Source organism: Echeneis naucrates, chromosome 5 (assembly GCF_900963305.1).
Source record: "Echeneis naucrates chromosome 5, fEcheNa1.1, whole genome shotgun sequence".
Lineage (NCBI taxonomy): Eukaryota > Metazoa > Chordata > Actinopteri > Carangiformes > Echeneidae > Echeneis > Echeneis naucrates.
Window position 1 is genome coordinate 18,340,071 of NC_042515.1, and position 16,004 is coordinate 18,356,074.

The following is a 16,004-nucleotide window of genomic DNA, read 5'->3' on the forward strand; positions in this document are numbered from 1 at the left end:
GAGTGTAAGAGAGAGAGAGGATGTGTGTGTGCATGATTTGTTTGCATAGATGTTACTCTCCACGCTGGCGCATTGTGAGTCACATTCCCGGTGCATGCTATGTTTTTGGAAGAACTGCTGCTGCACAGCCGTGATTGGCAGGTGACGAGCGGACCAATCAGATAGCACAGAAATCAGCTGGATTCTGTTTGAATGAATAGTTTGACATTTTTGGTATAATAATTAGCAAAATGTATAACTTCTACATCAAAGGCAAAATGACCTTCAGTTGTTTCCTCCTGATCATTAACATTTTTTTTCCAGTTGGCCAATCAAGTTCAATAATGTGGAGGTCATCAGTACTGCATTAGTGCTATTTGCACAGATACAATAAGAATATTATTTAGGTTTCCTTTCATTGCAGCTGCAGTTCCCCGAAGCCCTCATACCTGCTCTTTTATTTGGGGCACTTTGAGGTTTGTTTGAAATGTGCAGCGTGTTATGAAGCATAGTTATTCTTATTCTCATAATTAGAAATAATCCTGAACATCTCTTGACTTCAGTGGATGTCATATGGACCCATGTGGATTCCTGATGATTTCAGCTCTTCAGACCGCAAATACATTTTCACAATGATGCTTTGTAGATACAATAACAAATCCCTCCAACTGGGGGAGGGGGGGCTGAAGGCTCACTCCTCTTTGCTGAAGCCAATCCACGCCTGTCTCCATGGCTAAGAAAACATAAAAACTCGGGGGTTGTTCGGCTTTTTCCGGACGGACTCGGACTCAAAACCGAGAGAACCCCCCACCCCGATTGCGAAGCGCCACAAACCCATCATCAATCGGGTCTTGGCTTGTGGATGCAGATTGTTTACATCGCGTCAAACAAGTAGGAGAGAAAGTGTCCCTCTGCTGAAATGGACACCGCCAATCAGGTGAGTCTGTCCGGAGCATGTAAGAGGATTCTGGCGCAGAGATGATGGTCCTTTGCGCCAAAGTTGGCTGATGCGCTCTTCATTCATGTAAGACATGAAAATGCTTTGTGTGTCTGTTTGCAGCTCGCTTCCGCGGGGACATTTCAGGTGCTTAAATTACCTCTGGGATTTATCCGTGTTTTGGAGTGGGTGAGTTGGAACTTTGATGCTTTTTTGCTTGTAGTAACTTTATCTTGCAGTGTGAATGTGCTACATTAAAATATTATATAATAACCTATAGTATGTTATGTGTGTGTGTGTGTGTGTGTGTGTGTGTGTGTGTGTGTGTGTGTGTGTGTGTGTGGTGATAGTATTCCTACAGTGAGTGATCGCCGCTTTTTGTTTTGATAAATTCCTGCATCTGGTGAAACTTCACCGCGTCTGTTAGTTTTTGCGCTTTAATGTTTCTTTCAGTCACCATTCAGGCAGTCAACTTGATGTCATTGGGACTAAATGGATCAAGTGCAAGTTAGCATTTGCAGTTCCGAGGGGAGCTCGACGAGAACAAAATAAAGCAATGATGCTTTTAGATTATGCGCATTTTTGGATGCGCAGTGCCAAAACCTGTGCGTTCTGCGCGACTCCTCAGAAATGGCCCCATGGTGCGGCCAGTGAGATGATATAACGGGAGTTAACAATAAGAACGGGGTGTCCTGGCTGCGACTGAGTCAAAGCGTTACTACCTCTCTCTGTCTGGGTGCCCTTTGTAGACTCTCGTGTTTATTGTAAGGAGCCTCGAGGCAAAGAGAGATAAGTGATTTTCTTTGATGTGAGTTTAGAGAAATTACTGTAGCCATGAGGGAATTCAGCTTGAGTGCAGATAGAGTGTGTGTGTGTGTGTGTGTGTGTGTGTGTGAGAGAGAGAGAGAGAGAGAGAACTTGTCTCTCTCACTTTTAAAAATGCCATCAATAGTGAAGAGGATCCTGAAGCAGCAGTCTCTGCTCCAGAAAAAAAAAGAAAGAAAAATATATATATAATTTTTTTTTTCCAATTTTTTTGGGGACATGCAAAGGGAGCGACCCCCGCTGGAATGTACTCTCATCAGACATGAAGGTTTCAGCCGAGATAGGGCAGATGTCTGTCAGTGAGGTGAACTCCCAAGTGCATCTCTTTTGGCTGTGTGTGTGTGTGTGAGACCATATTCACTGTAAAGAACAAGCAGATGATCCAAAGCACCATCTGTATGATGAAGATAACACTCTCTCATGGCTTCCTCTGTGTACCAACATGGCATTTGTGTGTGTGTGTTCTGCATGTGATGATGGAGGGCAGCATGGGTGACTGTGTGAGCACGGTTGCACACCGTCCTGCGACGTCCAGTGACAGATTGATCCAACAATCTTCTGGTGGAGCTCACAGTTACCTAATCACCCGAGATGTTACTCAAGCTATTTTCATACACGCACACAGACGCAAATATACAAACAAACACACTGGCAAACATCTTGAGAGCAAGACTACCTCCAGAGTTAAATGGCACTGTTATATATGCGACCTTTTCCATGCAGGGCCTTCTTTTTCTATCCTGCCTTCGCATCTTAAAAGAGAGAAACACTTCTGACGTCTCTGCTTCTCAGTGGGTTTATAAAAATGCAAGAAATTCAAATTATGACCCAGCTATTCTGATATATTCTGTAGCACCTACCGTGATGTTGTTGTAGTTAGGGGTCTAGCTGTCATTCTCAATTGCCAGAGAGGGAAATGATCTATTTATCTGGAATCTAAGTAATGTAATGATTCAGCTTCCCCTCATTTGGCATCACAGCTCAAGCTCTGACAGGTGGAGATTTAGCATCTTGTTTGATTTTTAAAAGTAGTCATTCATCTTCATCAACACAAGGAATTTTAGTGTTGAAAGTTTAGAGCTTCAGAGTCTCCACCTTCAACTAATGGAGCTACTTTATCAACAAATGGAGAGAAATACAAAAATAAAAGACGTGTAAAAGACGTGTAAGTTTTACACGTAGTTCCAGTCTCAGGTCCCAGTAGGATGTGAGGGGTGAAGAGCCTGCAGGGGAAGTCCCACACTGTCCCCCATCAAGTGACGTTCAGCTGTGACCTGATGCTTCTCAAACAGCAGCGTCAGACACTGGAGGATGTAATGATAACCACATGCAACTGCCATTGAAAGCACCTGCACGTTGATGCCAAAGTGTAATATTCTTCCAGCAGAACAGAACTACCCAGCAAAGGTCATTTAGGAGAGATTTACGTGGGGTTTCGCAAGCTTGCCATTCAGTTGTGTAGCAAGCTAAAACCTTGCTGCCTTGTAATGTACTGAACATTTTTAGGATGGAACCCCGTGTATTTCAATATGGCCCTTGTTTATTTTTAGACCACCATCCAAACAGCAACCTCCTTCCAGCCTGCAAATACAAGCAGTCGATCTGAGACGGACGTGACTGTGCAGCCACGACAACAAAGCATTTCAGGTTTATAACAATATTTCGAGGGTTACCACCAGCACAAACACTACTGTCAGTTTGCTGTGTTTACATGCCTCCTGGCATTAAAGGCTTTTGTTCAGACAGAGATTGACATTTCGGTGCTAATGGCAACGAACCCTTGACTGTGTGGTCTATTGGTCATTTGGCAAAACAGAATGTTGTTTAAAGGTTGTTTTAACTTTAGCCAGGATGAAGATAGGCTTGCGGCTCGTCCTGTGCGTGCACATGGAGAGAGAGAGAGAGAGAGAGAGAGAAATGTAAGTGTGTGTGTGCAATCAGCTCTTGGCCTGTTTGGCACACTGTCAGTTGTTGGCATATTCTGCTTCAAACAGCTGTAAGGTCCCCTTCTCTCCACCATGAACCAACTCATGCAGAAGCTGTCCTTTGAGATGTGCCCAAACTCTTCACTGCATGTATGTGTGTGTGTGCACATTTGTGTGTGTCTGCTTGTCTTCATGCAGGCGTGTGTGTGTGCTCGAGCGATAGATGCAAGGAGAAAGAGAGCAAAATTGTACAGTTGATTGAGCAAGTGATGCAAATAATATACATGCATTTGTTATGTGCTGAAGCGTGGTTCATGGCTGTTGTATCATCTCACACTCCGCAGATTCCCATGTACTGTATCAACTCACAGGCCTCCTGTACTGGAGAAGAGCCTAGGCTGATGAGTCACAAAGAATGAGTTTAATTTATGAGTAAGGGTCTCCTCTCATCCAAAACCCAGGACTGACCCACTGTCCTATGATGTCATCCTCAGTATCTTACTGTATGCCGGTTTAGCGCCTTGGGGTGTGTTTGTGTGCGTGCCACATAGACCAGCACCACATTAGAAGATTGTTTTCATCAAAATCAGAAATACTCTATTATTAGTTTTGTAGTTTATCTTCTGATAGTTAAGGAGAACCAAAGTCTGATGGGTCAGTGGGAATGATTTTCTGTGTCTTTCCGTCCTGCATCGTAGATGGATTAGCTGTCCACTGCTCTGGTTTCTCTGATCCGCTAGGGTGTTATGAAGTGGATGGTCAGAATATTTAAAAACTCTGCCTTTCTCTGTTTTCATTGCTCCACCAGAGGATGTTCTCAGACATTATAATACATGTGAAGTGAAAAAAAGGCCCAGGCACAGTTTTTGCCAAAAGTGATTTATGCCTGTTGAGGTTTTCATTCTTGCTCAGCTGTTTACAAACATACCACCGCCTGAAGGAAACAATTTTTATTGACCAGGATTATTGCTTTCTTCGATAAAGAAAGCCTTTTAATACTGATCAAATCAATGTTTAATTGATTAACCTCATATCTCTGAATCAGGGCCCCCCTTATTTAGGTCATGCAGTTTGTGGAATGATCAGGTATAAGAGTTGATGTGTTACAGCTCTTATTATTATTATGAGTCAGTCATATATATTCCACATCATCTGCTACTCCTGCAACTTTCAGGTGGTGATAATTATTACACTATTTTAATTGTCATATAGGGCAACACGGCAGCATAGTGTTCAGTGTTGTTTCCCCACAACAAGAAAGTTGCAGGTTTGGTTCCCGGCCTGGGGGCCTTTATGTGTGGAGTCTGAATGTTCTCCCCATGTCTGCACTGCTTTCCTCCCACCGTCCAAAGACATCATGTTTGGGTTAACTGGTGACTCTGCATTGTCTGTAGGACTGAGTGTGAGTGTGAGTGGTTGTTGGTCTCTGTCTGTCTTTGTGCGTTGGCCCTGTGATGGACTGGCGACCTGTCCAGGGTGACCCCGTGCTCACCCAGAGTGAGCTGGCGTTGGCTCCAGAACCCCCCGTGACCGTAAATTATCATTTTGATTTAGCACCTACCACCATCATTTCTCAGGCAACAACAGGTTATCATCTGTGATCCAACTGTTTTTTTACAATTTCAGTAGTTAAATTCAGTAGTTAATGAATCTTAAAAATAATAATTAAATTGATATCAGATAAATAATCTCTTTTCAATTACAGTATTTTTGGGTGTTAAAGTATATTCACGATTTCTACCATTAGATTCATTTTTGTAATGTTCAATGTAAATGTTTCTCTCATGATTAAAAATATATTTTGTTTCACAAAGCAAATCAGGATTGGGAAGTTAACCCTGATGCCAGTGAACATTAAAAAAAAAAAAAAAACTGGGAGTGGGAGAGGCCAGATTTGCTCTTTATGCTTTGCAAATGTAACAAATGTGAACCTGAGACGCTGGTCTGCCATCTGCGACTCAGATGTAGAAAGGTTAGCCCGTCACAAATGCTTCAGTTTGTGCTTTGCAAATGTAACAGAGCCTCACATGAGCCTCACATGAGCAAAATACATTTCAGTGCTGTGGGCTCATCTTCTGTAGCAAGCAATTGCTTGCTCTTCCACACATTTACTGTTAATTCTTCATTAACCTTGTGTTAAAGGTGGATTTTCAATGATTTTTGTGCAATTAACATTTAGACAGGGGAATTAGAACAAACACACGTACACACACACACACACACACACACACACACACACACACACACAATATCACAATATCCAATTTCAACTGTCTGTGTTTCTTACTGTGTAATTATGAAATCTCTACATGACTACATAACCAACTTAATGATCTAATCCAAAACTTGTCACAGTTTTTCTGTTTTCTTCACCAGGCCAACTGGTTAGGTCAGAGGATAACATTTTCATCCTGAATCCTGATTAACTCTCACTCACTCACTCACTCACTCATCTTCATCCGCTTCATCTATATCCGGGTCGCGGGGCTGCTGGAGCCAATCCCAGCTCACATCGGGCGGTACACCCTGGGCGGGTTGCCAGTCCATTGCAGGGCCAACACTCAAGACATACAGAGACAAACAACCACTCACACTCGCATTCACACCTACGGTCAACTTAGATTCGCCAGTTAACCTATACATGCATGTCTTTGGATGGTGGGAGGAAACTGGAGCACCCGGAGGAAACCCACGCAGACATGGGGAGAACATGCAAACTCTGCACAGAAAGGACCCAGGCCGGGAACCGAACCCACGACCTTCTTATTGTGGGGCGACATTAAATCTCATTTATTTAAATTTTTTTCAATCAATGTTTTTTAATGTTCATGTTCATGTTTCCGACCACCATTTTCTGGGCTAAAGGTCATCGCACTGGATTACAGAGACCAGCAGTGCAGTAAACAGCTTGGGTGTGACATCGGAGTCACAGTAATGCTACGCCAAGCTGGTCCCCCAAATCCAAGTCTGGTCCCTAAAACAATCACTTTTAGACAGGCCTAGGAGTTTAGGATCTAAGATAAATTTGGCTGATCGTTGAGAAGAAAACGCATCTCTGCATGCGTGTACTCGCCACCGTACAGAAGCACACACATGAGTGCACACACACTGGCTTTCTTTTACATTTCCATGTGATGCTTCCAGTTTTATGAGCGCAGTGACTGTCCCCGCCGGGCACAGGGGCCAGGTCCCACATAGGTCACCTGACTAAGTAGCCACAGAAACCCCATAGGGAGTCAAGGAGCTGCAAGAAGGGATACTGTTACAGAAATAAATGGAGATTTTCTACTTGCTTGTGGTCAGTGAAGCTTACAGAGAGACAGAGTGAAATGTGAATGTGGGCTGAGCAGGACACAAAGCCGTGCATGGATGGATTAGCTGCTGCTAAATGAGCTACTGATTCTGCTATGTGGTGTTGCCACCAAGGCAATGATCAGACAGCTCTCACATGCATGCCCTCTCTTTGTGTAACTTCTGCAGTCAGTGAAAACTAATTGGGTTTTTACTGACGAAAGCATCGCCCAGGATCGTTGTAGTAGGAAAAGTGAGCAATGGTGAGGCTTCGCTGTAACTGATAAGGTTTTCCATGTGCATTTATTCCAACAGCTAAACAGTAAGGTGTTCTCACCATTAACGTCGAATGTGTATTTGAACATTTGAATATCTAAAGGTGATTAGACCAATGGCATATTTTTGGAGTTTTGTGCTCACACCATCCCCACCATTTCCAGCAGTTAAAAAAAATAAACAAATCAATTTTTATTTTATTCATGGTAACGATCTGTTTCCTTTGGTCACTTGCCAATGGCATCTTATCCCCCGTATCCATATGTCAGCATTGTGTTTGGTTGAAAGAAGCTTAAAATTGACTTTAGTCGACTGTTCTTAGGCATTTTTAAAATAAACATTGTACTCATTGTTTGTATATTAATGTGTATTTTAACCAGATAAATGCTTTAATGGTTATATCTGTTCATTATAGGGAGAAGAACTCAGGTCATTAATTCAGCTTTAAGTTAAAACCTCCTGAATGTTTCACACAGTAACAGACAACATGATGATGGAGACAACTCCTTTGACCTCACCATTTTTCATGGGGTCCCCCAGCATTGTCTTTTGTTTTTGTTATGATTGAGAGACCTCTAGCAGCTTTCACAATTTATTTCATTGGAAAATCTGAAATAAAACTTGCCATGGATGCACTAGGATTTTCAACAAATCAGAGCGAATTAACACATAAAGTCATGACAACTCCATTTTGCATTATATATTGCACTCTTTTTGTGCCGTATCTCTACATCAGTCTTTTATTTGGTGACTAATCCCACATCTGAACTGAAACTATGAGGGTCAGTTCAGATGTTCACCTGTTCTACTCATAGCACGCTGTTTTCTGATGTGTTCGGTTGTTGTTTTGCTTAGTGTGTGTAACTAGCATGAAATTGCTCATATTTATACACTAGCAGAGCACAGCGGTGAGAGCAAGTGTGTGTATGTGTGTGTGCTTGTTAATAATGTACAGATATATTTACTCTTGATGCACATACACACACACACATTGCTTGCACGAGTTCAGCCATGCACACGCACAAACATGGAGATGCAAACTGATGGACTTGCTGTATGAATACACAGGCATGACAAATGCCAACAGTTTGGAGATGTATTTCAATCAGTCGATACATTCAGGTTCCTCACTGCCTGCATTTCTATAGTCGCTCATTTCCTGTTCAGACATCTTTTTATGATTTACAACTGTGGCCTTACCGACTGTTGCTCATGATAACTTGGTGATGAAAACCTCATATAAAGACAAAGATTCAGATCATATTTTTGTAGTTAGCCGCACCAGCTATGGAGCTAATTTCCATGTATGCCTTTTTTGTCATTTGTCTGAAACACTCGATAAATGTTATCCCATTTTACTCTGTTTTTGTTCTCTGCCAACCTTTAGCCTTTCATATCATTAAGTTGTTTTAAAATTGTTAATTAATTGGCAAGCATGTGCTTGGAAGAGAATTACTGAAAGTACATACAAATGAGAAGAAGCCTACTTAATTATCGAAGGCCAGAGTCTTTGGCATTGTTTCACAGTGAATGCAATGTGTTACTATTATGAGTGAAGAACCTCAACACCTTCAAGTATTACCACACTGAAATCATTTTGCATGTCGTATTGGTTTGAGCATTTGAATTCACAAAATCCAAACCCAAACATCTTAAAAATGTCATATAGCCACTCTTCTTTTCCTTAACATCTGCTCCCTGTTCAAACAGTTTAGAGTAGCTTGATTCAATGTAGTCCTACACTTTATTTTTATTATTTTTGTTTTAGCCAGAGTTGAGCTGAACATCTGAGGCATTTTCTCCTACTCAGACAGCCACTTGACACATCCGACTGCTTTAAGGAGCAGGTGGATGGTGTGTGTGACTGCACCTTTCAGCTCATCTGTCACTTGACATGATGCTCACCTCTCCACTTGCTGCCATCGTCATCGTGTCCTCTGCTCTTCCTATCATGTCCTCTTGTTTCAGCAATATTTTATTTCATTACATTCAACATTCACCATTTCCTCTGTCTTCGTGCCTACCTCGGCCTCCCCATTGCTTTATACATGTTTGTTTGTTTGCTTTTTTTGCCTGGTTCATCAATTCTACTACACCCCCATTTCAGTGGTAGCTGTATGGGGTGGTAGATCTAATATCTGGTGGTCAGGCCTGAGGGCTATAATCCTGAGCTGGACTCTGCTCCTCCACAGTGTCCATACTGTATATCGGAGCCTATTGGATCTGGCCAGAATGATCTAATCTGGTTATTCCGTTTTATATTCTTTTTATTTTTAGATTAAGTGTAAATATACTTAGGTCTAGTTTAAAAACAAATTCTGATCTTCACATGAGGATGCATGCTCCTGCCATGTAGGTCAGTGGAGAAGGGGGTAAACAGGGAGATGTTTTAGAGCACTGTTTGCACAGCAGCACCCTCTCCCTTTGTAACCGTAGCTCTCCCGTTTACTTTCCCTCCCTCTCTTCCTTTCTTTCTCTTGTTCCCCGAGGAGCCCAGCTGGGAGAGGCAGATAAACACACAGGGGCGCGGGGCTTAGCACCCACCCTCCTTCCACAATGCCACGCTCTCCTGTTCAAAGGGCCCAGCCAGAAATGAGAGGGGCTAAACCCAAGCCAAAAATCACAGGGAGAAGAGGCAGCTGCAGGAAAGGGAGAGAGAATATATAGATAGATAGAGAGAGAGAGAGAGAGAGAGAGAGAGAGAGAGAGAGAGAGAGAGAGAGAGAGAGAGAGAGAGAGAAATAGATGTTTATCTGAGGCTGTTTGTGACAATTAGGAAAGAGTATTTATTCTGGTCTATAATCACATGCTACAGCCTGCATGCAGGAGACCTTCTAGCTGCATATTTGCATTTTTGAGATGTGTGTCTGTAGACATTTGAACACATTACTGTGTGTTTCTTTGTGGTAAACCAAAGTTAAAGGGAGCACTTCTGGTCTGTTTACCTACATTATTTATGCTTCTCTTAATCACTTCAGTCATCCTTCATCCATCCATTATATCCCAGGTTTATGGGAGATGTGTAATAAATGTCTGTTTGCAACTGTTTTTCTTAGTTTAGATTTTTGTTGTCTTTTTCATATTTACATTTATCTCATATTTTCTTTCTTTCAATTTTTTGTAAATATTTCTGCATTGTGCAATGCTGCAGGAAAGCCCTGGAAATGGAAGTTTTTGATCTGAGTTGACCTTTTACGTGCAGCTGGATCTATCTCAGTCCTTTGTGGCCCAGATTAGCCTGACAAAGCATCACTACGCATCGTGTGACCAGTTGACAGTGTTAAACATTGGCTAACAGGAGCCGTTTATCCTTAGTTTGACGACAAGAAAAGAATTTAGATAAAAGACAACAATGTCTTTTCATATCTGCTGAAATGTCCTCGTTTATGTTCATGTGGGCCAGGACTTCCCGGCCATGACCAGGCACTGATGTGGCAATTAAGCTGTCAACCAGCTCCCCCTAACAACTCACCATTAGCAAAATCTCATTTTAACTCAGTACCGTCTTACCTGCACTGTGCTTTTGTAATGTCAGGCTAAATTGTGAACAGAACAAAGTGTACTGTAATAACAAGCAGCCACTGTGTGTGTGTCTACACTGCTTGAAGGGAAAAACTGAGTTTGACATTTGTCAGGAAGTGGACCAGTTAAAACACTGGACAGTCAGACGGAATTACTCCATTTTCAGTGTTGACATAAATATTTATTTATGACTGTGCGCGGCTGATGGTGCTAGTTGTTAACACTGTCACCTCACATCATTAAAAAGGTTAAATTCTATGCTTTGTCCGGGTTTTCTGGGTATCAGACAAACATTTCCCAGTTATACACATGTCATTGACCCCACTCGTGTGAGGACTTGCACAGCACTTGTACAGCACCTGGTTCCCCAGTAGAGCAATCAGTAAGTCACCATTGCAGTTTAGAAACCTTCTGCCTCTATGCCACAAATGGGTTTCATCTTGGAATGGGCCTTATGTACATATAACATTTGGTAAATTATTCAGAAATCTATTAATATATGTAGAGCTTTACTTGAATGCTCCAAAAACTGACATAAACGTTCTCACTAATGCAGTTTTATCTGACAGAGTAGTGTGAATTAGATTTGATCTCAGTAGGAGGGGTCTGGGTTTGTATTGTCGCAGTATCGCTAAATGAAAAAAGGAAAAAGTCTTTTTCATCAGGTGACAGTGGAAGAGAGAGGGGATCTCTTCCTCCAAACTCCAAGGCTCTTTCTGTCCTCAGCCAGCCTTTTAGGTTTTCTGTGAAGTTTTCAGAGAGTTGAAATAGATTTTAATGTTCATGACATCGTGACAGCATCACTTTGTTGCCAGTGACTGCGTACACGTAAATATGGTGTTTGGCCTGGATTATGTATATAACTGTGCTTCGTGTACATATGCAATTTTTCTGGAGGCATTTTCACAGCAGGAACCTGATTTTTGTCTTTTATTTTTGTGGCGCAGCTTTTTGCCATATTTGCCTTCGCGACATGTGGGGGTTACTCTGGGCAGCTACGTATCAGTGTGGACTGCATGGAGAAGGCCAGCAGCAACCTCAGCATCGGCATCGACTTTGCTTATCCTTTCAGGTGAGTGGGCTTCGTTCAAGGCCTTGGCGTGTGAAGGCAGCACGACACACAGGTTCTTGTGTGTTCTTTTTGACCAATTCTTTTTTCTCTGTTTTTTGCCTGTGCATGAATCCATTCCTGATTAGTCACACAAGAAGACACTTTTTTTTTCTTTTTTTAAGAAAAACAAAACAGTGCACTCTTTTTGCAACTCAATACTGTTTAGCATAAAAATATTAAAGCACCTCTAGGATCTGAACTTATATTTTAAAAAATATACAGCAAAACGTAAGCAATCACAACCACATTGGTAGTCTGACGTGCACAGGTCTTTGGGACACTGTGTGGGCAGTTGATGAGAATAATGTAATGTAATGTGTAATGTAATGAGTAAAAGTGATTACTTGTCATGAAGAAATTAGTTAATTCTCTGATTGGAATATAAATTATGTCCGCATTCAGATAAAACTTAAACTATCTGTAAGTTTGTACACCTAGGCATCCACCCCTCACCTCCACTGCTTATGCTTTGGCAGGGGGGCAGAACCACACCCCAGCTGACATTGGGCAAGTGAGGAGTTTACCATGGCCAGGCCATTAGACCAACATATAGAGACATACAACCATTCATGCCAACAGGCAATTTTATTCACCAATTAACCTAAAGGAGCGACAGCACAAACCACTCTGCCACCGTACTGCCCAAGGCGAGACGCCACTTGGATAATAAGACATCACTGCGACTGTATCATCAGTTACCAGGATCCACCTGTGTGAATTATCATCATAATAATAACTGAGACCAGTGCTTTTTTTTCTGTGTGTCAGGTTATACCAGGTGTCCTTTGAAGCGCCTGCATGTGAGGGCATGAGGAGAGAGCGTGTTTTCCTCATTGGAGACTATTCATCCTCTGCGGAGTTCTTCGTCACCATTGCTGTCTTCGCCTTCCTGTATTCCCTGATTGCCACCATCGTCTACACATTCTTCCAGAACAAATACTGCGAAAATAGTCGAGCCCCACTCATTGTGAGTACAGAGGCCGCTGAATATTTTATCCCCTGTCAGAGGAATCATAACAGCAGGCATGAAGCTGCATTATCGAATATTTGAACCAAAGCAATCCCCTAAGCACTGACCAAGTGATGTTTCTTTCATGCGTCTATGTCTTGTGTTTGACTCTTCTCCCACCCATCCTGTCAGGACTTTGTCGTCACCGTGGTGTTCTCCTTCATGTGGCTGGTCAGTTCCTCTGCCTGGGCAAAGGCTCTGTCTGATGTGAAGGTGGCCACTGATCCAGACGAGGTGCAGCTCCTCATCTCTGCCTGCAAAGATCAGACCAACAAGTGTGGCTCTGTGCATGGATCACGCTGGTCTGGACTCAACACTTCAGTGGTAGGTTTGAAAAACTGGTGTCCTAGACGAGTGGGATGAATGAATGAATAAATTAAGTAGAATAGGCTTCATTTTCTGAGGAAACTGCATATGAGCTGGAAATATCACAATTTAAACATTTGTAATAGTTGAAATGGAGTTAAAGCAATTGAATTGCCAGTTGGACTGAACAAAAAAATACAGACCAAAAAAAAAAAGGGGGGGAAGAAAATGAGGTGTTAAGGAGAGTAAATTACCAAGAACATGAATAGCATCACTGAAAAATTCTCATCTGCTCATATGTTATGTCGCTCTCTTCAGGTTTTTGGGTTTCTCAACTTTGTTCTTTGGGCTGGAAACATCTGGTTTGTGTTTAAGGAGACCAGTTGGCACAAGGGTTCTTCAAGTTTAGCAGGTGGAGCATCAGAGAAACACGCTGGAACCTTCAACCAGCAGTCCTACAACCAGGGAAGCTTTGACCAGTCGGGGAGCTCCAACACACAGGAAAACCTTGGCCTGCCGTCTGAGTACAGCCAGGTGGGCGGGCCCACCTCGTACGCCAATCAAATGTAGCCGTGCCTTTTTGTTTCATGAGTGGCACTTCTGTATTTCAAACCAGAGCAATTGATGGGGGCGATGGGAAAAGAATTGAATTAATTGTCATCTATCTTTATGTGCAAAAAAAAAAAAAAAATGTCGGTGTCAAATGTGTTTAGAGCACACTGACTGTAGATAGAAGTGTTGTTGGGTATTGTACAAAATTATTAGACATGGTCTTTTACTCCATCTCTTTCACTGGTGTTGTTTGTTGAATGTTGTATTTCATGTAGTATGAGACACAGTTTTTGTCATTGTACTTGGTCGTTGGCATTCCCTGTTTAGACTGTGTGTCTTTCTCAAACTGGTTCGAACTTTGTGGTGGACAGAAAAAGTGCCATGTTTGTGTAATTCTTCACATTTTAAGTGCATGATACCGTACGTGTGCTGATATGCTCTCTGCGACACTACTTAAAGACATCATGCGTCTTATTGCTGAAAGTTTACAAAATGGCAATGACTTATCAGTGAAGTTTATTTTGATCAGTATTAATACTTTTTCTAATCTAACAGGAGCTATGTTTTGATAGTGGTATTTCTAATTCAGGTATTCAGAAAATATAAAAAATATAGATTCTGTTATATTTGTTACAAATACATTTGAACGTGTCTGACGTTGGTTTCAGCAATGGCAGAAAAACTAAAAAACCTAAAGCAATAAACACATAGTGAAAAATATACCATACAGGGTTTGAGCATGAACAAAGTAAGTGCAGCATGCTATTTCTTTTCTCTTATTGTAGCTGCATCTGCTCTCACGTTTAATTTTATTTGAATAATATGAAAAGGGATCGTCTCCCTTGTTGTTTACAAGTGGCCGCTATTGCTGCGAATTATTGACTGTTTTCTATGCCACCGTCAGACAACTGGAAAATTACAAACCTCAATTATACCTCTTTAAAGTATGTTCAGCATGTCCATTCACACTTTTTAAAGTGCAGCAAAAAACCACCTCAGTACCGTAGTGATAGCAAAAGAAAAATGAAAAATGGGCTCATCTGTGCATAAGTAATACTGAGCTTTTGTTTACTTCAAAATTATCGTTCAGGTGTGAATTTCTTGTAAAAATGAGGTAAAGCTTTGTTTGTTTGCATTAATGACTCGTGCAACTCGCTCTTTGACTTCCTATGCATGGCTTGTATCAATGTAATAAAGCAGACGGAACACCCATGTATGTATAAAAATCTGATGTCCATGGTAAATGTGTGCCAGTCTGTATATTGCGTGTGGATCGTATTGTACTGAAATTCATGCTGAAGATGAACTAATTTGGCCATAAGTGAAGCAAACTTATACTCAGTGTGCACAGAGTGAAAGGTTGACTTGTTTTTGCTTTCTGCCACTCATCAGAACCAGTATGTTCCTAACAAAAGAAGCCATACATTCCAAACCTTGTTGTTAAGTCAGCAGCTACGTAATGAGACATCAGTAATCTATTTTATTAATTTTCTAGTTGGTGTAACATGGGTTAGATGAGTTGCCTTGGTGGTTTTATCGGGGATATGAAAGGAAATATACAATTCTGTTCAAACAATGTGCAAGGGAAAATATTATATTCTTCTTTGAGAGGGAATCCGTTGTGAAATGAAACGTCTACAGCTATAAATTAGATATGCAGATAATGTACTTTTCAGCCTCATTTGTCCAGGAGACACCAGCAGTGTCGTCACCACGTGATGAAACTTGATTGAAACAAGATGGTGCACACAGACAAATACACTGTGTCCTGAGATCCTGAGTCGCCAATGATCCACATATGTTGCCCCTTGTATCTTGTTAAAATGTAGTTTATAACCAGAACAAGGATGTATAATATTACAGTATATCAGTTTTGTTAGTGGTGGGACTGATAACCGTGGCATAGTGTAGAAAACAAATTTAGGATGCTGAAACAAATTGACTTTAATAATGAGGCCATCTGGTGGCTGCAGTGTATAAGAACCATGATATTATCCTCTGGTCTGCAACGCCTCCTTTTGGAGTCAGTCAACATCTAAGCCTACCTCATCACCCTGGATAGGATCACTGGTGTATCATAGGACCAGTAGATACAGACAAAGAAATTCACACTCACATTCAGGCCCAGAAATCAAACCCAGACCCCACCATTCTATTTTGTTAGACATCTTTTTGTGAGATCAGGATAATTTTGACCTAATCTAATCTTTTTATCTTTTTTTTTCTTTGGGAATATAAGACAGTTATAACAGACTAATTACTAAAAATCTG

The 16,004-nt window shown here is 41.5% G+C and overlaps 1 protein-coding gene across 1 annotated transcript; it reads left to right on the top strand.

Annotated features, from left to right (window-relative positions):
• The first annotated feature begins 836 nt into the window (after window positions 1–836).
• Window positions 837–13,751, top strand: synpra (synaptoporin a). Its single transcript, XM_029502822.1, has 6 exons — window positions 837–916; window positions 1,040–1,105; window positions 11,703–11,827; window positions 12,635–12,833; window positions 13,008–13,199; window positions 13,500–13,751. Exons 1-6 carry the CDS (start codon window positions 899–901, stop codon window positions 13,749–13,751), a joined length of 852 nt encoding a protein of 283 aa, XP_029358682.1. The 5' UTR covers window positions 837–898.
• Window positions 13,752–16,004: the final 2,253 nt, after the last annotated feature.